At 39.0% G+C, this 7788-nt stretch overlaps 1 protein-coding gene across 1 annotated transcript; it reads left to right on the forward strand.

The window, feature by feature from the left end:
- The first annotated feature begins 900 nt into the window (after positions 1-900).
- Positions 901-2667, forward strand: LOC149837925 (dof zinc finger protein DOF1.2-like). Its single transcript, XM_090007536.1, has 2 exons — positions 901-1040; positions 1689-2667. The coding sequence occupies exons 1-2, from the start codon at positions 1029-1031 to the stop codon at positions 2553-2555; spliced, it is 879 nt and encodes a 292-aa protein (XP_089863662.1). The 5' UTR covers positions 901-1028; the 3' UTR covers positions 2556-2667.
- Positions 2668-7788: the final 5121 nt, after the last annotated feature.

Below are 7788 nucleotides of genomic sequence, written 5' to 3' on the forward strand. Positions count from 1 at the left end.
TGCCCTATTGAGACGGGCCCCACTCTCGCACGTGTGCATCAAGCGTTCCGGCGGCCCGTCCGTGTGCGGTTCTCGTCCGGTGCACGTCACCATACACGTGCGACCCACGGCTCCTCCGCTACTGCCCTTTTCTTCAATTCCCATAATGTCCCAAACCAACAAAAAATTACTTCAGAGGTTTTGCCCCCCAACCCCTTCTTCTTCGGTGCACGTGGGTCCTATAGCCTCCTAGGGCTGCTTACTGTTGGTCTCCACAAGGTCTGTCCAAGCCCAGGCTAAGCTCGGTGTCTAGTTGAGCTCGAGGTCATCTAGTGTCAAAGAGGTGTACTTGGTCTTTGATGGGTTGGTTTACGCGCACTCCTCAATGGTTAATTCGGTCTGGTTGGCATGTAGACCAGATGCAAACATGGTTAAGGCTCAAAAGACTTACCATGTGTTCAAAGAGTGAGTCCAAGACATTGCCTGGATCAATAAACAGGTTGGTCCACACAAGGCTCAAGCATTATATCAAAGAGAAGGTTCTTTCTCTCCTGATAGGCTCAGCTCCAGCACACCATTGACCTCAGTTAAGCATCAAAGACACTAATTGCTCCTCCTAGTTGAATCAGTCCAGTCCGAGACCTTCAGGAGCATGGTTGTCAGGAAAATAGTTGAGGGGGGTATTTTGGTAACTAAATCCGTCCCATCAGTACGAGCACTCCGCTCCCTGCTCACGAGGCTTACCCCCTCCCACACCCCGTTCCTTATGTCATCATCTACCATTGGGATCTGAACACGTGTCCTCCACAAGGGGGACACCCTCTATCCGCCTACGGACTCGTAACAAAATCATAACTTCCCTCCTCCATCTCCATTTTGCATTGCATACACGCCTCTCTCTCTCTCTCTCTCTCTCTCTCTCTCTCTTTAACACTAAAACTAAGCCCCCCTCATTCCATACACACCTTCATTTTCTTGCTGGTACACCAGTTTTTCTCCTTGCCATCTTTCTAGAATTCTACTAATTTTATGAGATTGCTCTTGAATTGATGGCTAATGAGGTACCATTGACACCTTTTTTTCTTTTTGAATTTTAGCTGTTCCTTGTATCAGTTTCCTTCTGTTATTGATAGTTTAAGGGTTTTGAGCTAGTGGGGTGTGGCTTCTTTCTTTTAAATTTTTTATTTTTGGTGATTTTCTTATGGATATCTTTTTTTTCCTTTCTCTTTTCCAGTTTAGCCAATAATATATCCCCATGGTCAATTATTGTTTGCTTAAGATGATGATTAATTGGCATCTCTTATTTTTGAGATTCAAAATATTATGTATAATTTTCTTTCGCTGATTCTGTGCTTAAAAGTTAAAATTCAGCACTCAAATATATTTTGCTTTTTATCTTTAGTGATTAATGGCTCTGTTTGTCATTGAATTCACTAGTTTTTCCCTTTTGACATGATAGCGGATAACTGTATTCTACATTTGATAATTAGCACTAATATGCCACTTCTTGTGTCAATGGTTGAGTGGGTCTTAATTTTTTCTTTTTTTCCATTAATTATTTTGGTATTGCAGTAACATGCAGCATAATATCAATGGTTGATGGGTATTTCTATGTTTTTTTTTTATTAATTGTTTTGGTATTAGCTGTACATGTAGTACAGTATTATCTTGTGCTTCTGACAAATCAAAGTGTCCTTTTTATCTTTTAGTTAGGGATGTTGGGAGCAGGGCAGAAGGTAACACCACCTTTTCAGAGGACACTAATGGAGAGAAGGTGGAGGCCAAATACAGAGGCTGCTCCAAATTGCCCAAGGTGTGAGTCCACCAACACCAAATTCTGCTACTACAACAACTACAGCCTCACCCAACCTCGCTACTTCTGCAAGACCTGCCGGAGATACTGGACCAAAGGGGGGTCTCTGAGGAATGTCCCTGTTGGTGGTGGTTGTAGGAAGAACAGAAGGGGGAAGTCCATGAGGATCTCCGGCGACGGAGACCCCACCGCGTTGGATTCGAGCGGTTCCGATTCCAATCCGTCAAGGAATCACTATCGGCCCGAAGGCAGTACGAGTGACGCCGGGCCGCCCGACATTGATCTAGCCCTCGTCTACGAGAAATTCATGTCACAGCAGCCAGAAGAGTCTCTCAATTTTGATCAGTCTCAGCCTGTTTACTCACAGCCCAATTCAGGGCAGATGCTTCCCGACGTGTCGACGCAGTTCGGAACAAGTTTTGAGGTGGGGATCGGTCGGAACGGGCCGGATTTTGGCGCAATTCAGACCAACAATGAGATTGGTATCCAATTGCAGAGGCTTTGTGATCAAGACTCAGTGAGGGACTTGGGTATTGGGCTTGATCATGATCTTAGAGAAGAGGTGTGTTATGGGTTTGAAGGGTTTCAATGTGACTTGGGTCTTCAAGATATTGTTAACCCAATAATCCCAAGCTCTAGTTGGCAGCACCAAGTTATGGAAGAGACTCCAAAGGCAGAGCATTTTAGCTTCTGCCCAGATTTCGTGTCTAATTGTTGGAGCTCTGCTGATCTGCAGAGTTTTGGGTCCTTGTTTCACATCTAAAAGATATAAATCAAGATAAAAGGCAAGGAAGCAATATGTATGTAAATTACATTTTAATATTTTTCATTTTCATAATAAAGTATTATATAATACCAAAACATATAGAAAAGAATTAGCTAATGAATATGCTACCTGCTTGCATTCATGAGGGATTGTCGTATGGTAGTTTCTTAAATTTTTTGTTCTCACATTTTGACTAGGACCAAGTTTGCAATTACTCTAATAGCTTGAAACGCAGAGAGAGAGAGAGAGAGAGAGAGAGAGAGAGAGAGAGAGAGAGAGGGAACTTTGTCAAAGGAACAGCATACTCAGTTAACATGAATTTGACCTCTTATGATTCTTAACAGCAGCAAGCAGCAAGCTCACTTTCAGTAACTTGAACCATTTCAGTTTGTCTTTTCCCAATTCTTCATGTATCAATCTTAAAGAGGGTGACTTTTGTGGAGCGCCATTAGGGATTGTTTTCTACATTTTTCACTAATCTCTGAAAACCAATAATATGTTTTTTTTTTTTTTAATTTTACATGCATTATCAAAAATATTTTTCCTCAAAATATCATGTATTTTTACATAAGAGTAATAGAATGTCAAAAGTGACTGCTAATAACATTTAAGAGAGGCCATTGCCTCAAAATATCATGTATTTCAACTGGAAAATGCATATACATATCCACAAACAAGCACATTGCCTCCAACTGTATGCAGACAAGACACTGAAACAGACATGCAAAGTGAACAGAAGACCCTAGGTTGGGGCAGCACAATGAGAGCACCCTGTCATAAATTGTAGGGGTCCCCCCTCAGAAATTTCGTGGACATGCAACACAAACGCAAACAGCACACGAGAAAGTTTTTGTGGTTCGATCCAACTGGATCTACATCCACGGGTTTGGCCTCTCTTACTCATCTAATTCAACGAGAGAGAGGCATTAATTTTATAAGAAGGTTGGACGATTACAAGATTTGAGAGAAGTCTTTCCTCTTTGATCAACATTACATAACCCAACCTCTTTTGGCAACTCTTCATTCATACAGTCCTTAACATATTCTTTCTTAACTAATTCTTCTCCTTTTAATAACTTTCTATTTTGTGGACTCTGATAATTAGCTTGCAGCCCAGATTCTTCAGCTGCATGTTTTCTAGAGAAATCTTCAAATCCATGCCTCTTTGAGTCTTCTAGACTCTTCTGCACGTCACCTTGTCCTCTAACACCCCCAGTACTTCTCATCCATAGGGATGAACACCACTAAACCTGCACAACTTTTGCTTGTGTTTCAACCATCCATTCAATGTTCCATAGATGCCGTTGATCTTGAAGATGAATGGCTATGAAATTTTTGTGAGGTCCATCCTACTTGGCTGCAATGTTTTGATGCCGTTCATTCCCATGATGAACCATATCAGAGGGACACTGACAGTTTACCATTAGGGCTACCTGTAACTTGATCTGCACCCACTGGACAATGTCATTACTCCTATATATTTGGAATAAAATCTTCATTTATCGCCATCCACTTATGTTAATCACGCACTAATTTTAACTAAAATACTTAAATTTTGAAATATATTTTAAAGAAAGACTAAATTAAGAAAGATAAAAACTAATGTTTCAAATTGCACCAAAATACAATTATGAAAATACTTGAGTTAATCAGTTTACTTGATTGAAATGATCAAAACATTAAAAAATGGTGGCACTTTTGAAGTACTAAGTTACCTTTTGTGATTAAAAAGTCACTTTAATTTTCACTTTAAAATTTCGAAAATGACTTTTGTTATTTTTAAAAAATGTGTTCGTCGGCATGAATTTCCCTTAAAAGTAGGTTCAGATTTGAAAAAGAAAATTTGTCAAATACCCCCAAATATTTTGGTTTAATTCATGCCCACACCAAACGTTTATGGGTTTGCAAATGCCCACCAAAGTTTTTATCTGGGTTAATCAAATGACCCCCAATTTAATTATCTCTAATTAATGCAGTTATAATTTTTTTTAAATGACCATGCTATATGTTCATTTGACAGCCTTACACACGATCAAACTTACTTTGTTCATGCTTCTAGAATAAGGTCACAATAAGAAAACTTCAATAGGCATTTGCAAACTCTGAAATGTTTGGTGTGAGCATGAATTAGGCCTAAACATTTGGGGGGTATTTGAAAAATTTTCTTTAAAAAACATCACCAATTTTTAACACAATTTAAGCCCTCTCAATCAGTGAATGTTGTTAATGTTAGTATAAAGGTCCTAAAATAGGCTAATTAACCCAAAACACTTTCTACATCCAAGAGAACAAAAACATGATTTGTACTAAATATAGCATGTTAAACCAATGTTAAAATTGGTCGGCCGATTCAAAAGGGACTGATTCACGTGTCACTTCAATTCAACTTTTTTTTAAAATATTTTTTAAGGGGTTTTAATATTTTTATTGTTTAATGCACTCGTCATTTGATGGTAAAAGGTTGTCATTCACGAACAATTCGATTCTATTCATAGGATTTCTTAAGAAACTGATTGACTTATAGAACCCATTTTAATGACATTATGTTAAAACCCGCCATATATATATATATATGGGAATGAAAACCTACCAAACTGGGTATTGAGAAACATTTTATCAGATTTTTGGTGGTTTTGAAATTCTGACCTTACATATATGATCTATATACGCTTGTTTTTATATCAATCAGTTTTTGGAGCATTTGATTCCTAGGTTTTTATAAGGTTTCATAAATCAACGGCCTATAATTTTCATAAATATTTTAGGCTCTAAATACTATATTTTTATCCCTAAATGTCGATTTGTCGTAGACATATATAAAGTCAGAATTTTGAAAAAACACCTAAAATCTGATAAGATGTTTTCTCCAATGGTAGGTTTGGTAAGTTTCCAGTGGATAGGTTTTCATTCCCTTACAGACAGAAGAGGTGTCAAATCAATCACACTATCAACAATCAAACACTAATGTCCATGAATTGACAACTGAATGGACCACCAAAAAATTAAAAAAAACAATAGTTTGGCGTTGAACTATTTGTGCTAAGTTAACTATGTAACTCATGGGTGATAGTGATGCAAAACAGACGCAGCTCAAGTCCCCTCTTAGCAAAGTTTAGGAGCTGGATTTCACAAAGGTATCCCATGTGGTAAGCGCCGGGGGTCCGGCTCTTGTTCTAGTAGGCTGGCAGGGGGTCCCCCTAACCCCATCTTGCCTTTCAATAAAAAAAAAAGTTTAGGAGCTGGATTTCACAAAGCTCCCATGATGCTCCAAATTAAGCCCTTATTGGTTGGTTTGAAAAAAGTTGAGGCCCCTGCATGCTTAATAAAAATCACCCTTTCCTACCAAACAAGATCAAATGAAATTCGTGGGGTGGTCATTTTCACCCACCCCCTCATGCAACTATTCTTAGGTCCAGGTGATTACTTTCAGTTTTTCTTGAGAAACTATGTTGCAAAGCCTGCGTGTAAATTTGACTTGTTTTTTTTGGTGAGTTTTCTTAATAGGAGCTATAATAATTGAACATCCACGGTAAAAAACACATGTTTTCAACCATGTCACAGGGACACATTTAGGGTACGGCGTCTAGGGGACACACCACATGACATGTTATGAAACGCATGATTTTATTTTACAGTTTTTTAATAGCTTAATATATTTTGAATAGTAATATTTTTTCATATGTATGTTAAAGAGTTCAGAAATATTTTTTAATTAAAAAAATAAGTAAACAACTGTATTCTCATGTTCTATTTTTTTGTGAATTCGTGTCACATACTTTTATCAAGTCCCAGTTTGTGTCTGCGTCTTTGCATGTCACAGGTTGAACATGATTTTAATTCAAGAATATATATATATATATATATATATATACCGAAAATTTGGTATGAGTGCACCTTCATAACATATATTATATATGATATATTTAGTGCAATTATTATTGTTAATGAAATTAATAATCAATGTTGTATTACAAGTTTGGCTCAACCCTGCGTTACACCTAATGCATGGAGAACCTTCAGTAGAAGAGACCCATTTGATCTAGTGATATCACAAGGTCTTGGATGGTGCCTAGTTTAGCACAAATACTTCCAAGTTATAACCAGACCCCCCGGGCAGGGGTCCTAGCCTTGGAGTTTTACAATTCTGGCACGAGACCGTAGGTATGGTAGGCTGAGCAAGCGCGATCCAGTCTTCATGCCGGGTGTGGTTTCTTCATGTTATAAATTCAAAAAAAGTTATAACCAGCACATTTAAGCAAACAGATTTAACTGGCCCACATGAACTTGGGGGGGGGGGGGGGGGGGGTATGTGATGTAGACATAACCAGGCTCAGTCTTCAAACTTATCCTTCCCAATAGGCATTAACAGGATACAGTTGGAAATTTATCACATATAATCAATCACAGTCTAAATCTGGCTAGACATAGGTGATTGGTGATGCTATGGTCACATGATGCATGATGTTGATATCCATGTGAGTCACAGGATCCTACGGTTTTGGGGTCCACATTTAATGGTGGGGTCCACCTTAACTAATAAAATTGAAGGGTTGGCAATTTGTGCCGTATGGGAAATGGACACGTATCACTTGGGGGGGAGGGGGTTGTCTTGGCATGCTTGTCCATTAGGGTTTGTGACTAGCTAGCACATGCACCAGCAATGGAAGGTCCCATGACATCTCTCGTGATCCAAGAGAAAGGGAGAGGTCATGATACAAGACCACATTCACTCCACTAGGCAGTAAACAGAAAAAAAAAAATACAAAATAAAGCTTTACAGCACAGGTGGTGTATGTTCTCCCCCGATGATTCACTGAATCCCACGTCTGTGTTCGGGGGTCTGAATGAGCACCACGTATACAAGCACATGGGGCTCGTATTCCCGTGTATGTTGACATCACTTAGCATTGGAGTCTGGTGTGGTTGCAAAGACTTAACTACCCTTTTTTGCTATTCTTCTCATAAAGCGACAGTTTGAGAAAATGACAAAAATGCCCTTTATTTAAAAAAGAAAAAACAAATAGTTCAAAAAAAGGACAAACATGTCCTCCATCCAGAAAATCGAGGATGATGTTGACTCTTCAAAGTCTACACAGCGAAACGAACCTTAATCATTTCGTCGATGGTGATCCGGCGAAATGATGGTGAGCCGACGATCCGATGGTGAGCCGGCGATCCGATGGTCATCCGACGAAACAAACCCGAGCCATCAAAAAATGTCTGTTTGAAC

This window comes from Nuphar pumila, chromosome 5 (genome assembly GCF_984573655.1).
Source record: "Nuphar pumila chromosome 5, dmNupPumi1.hap1.1, whole genome shotgun sequence".
Classification (NCBI taxonomy): Eukaryota; Viridiplantae; Streptophyta; class Magnoliopsida; order Nymphaeales; family Nymphaeaceae; genus Nuphar; species Nuphar pumila.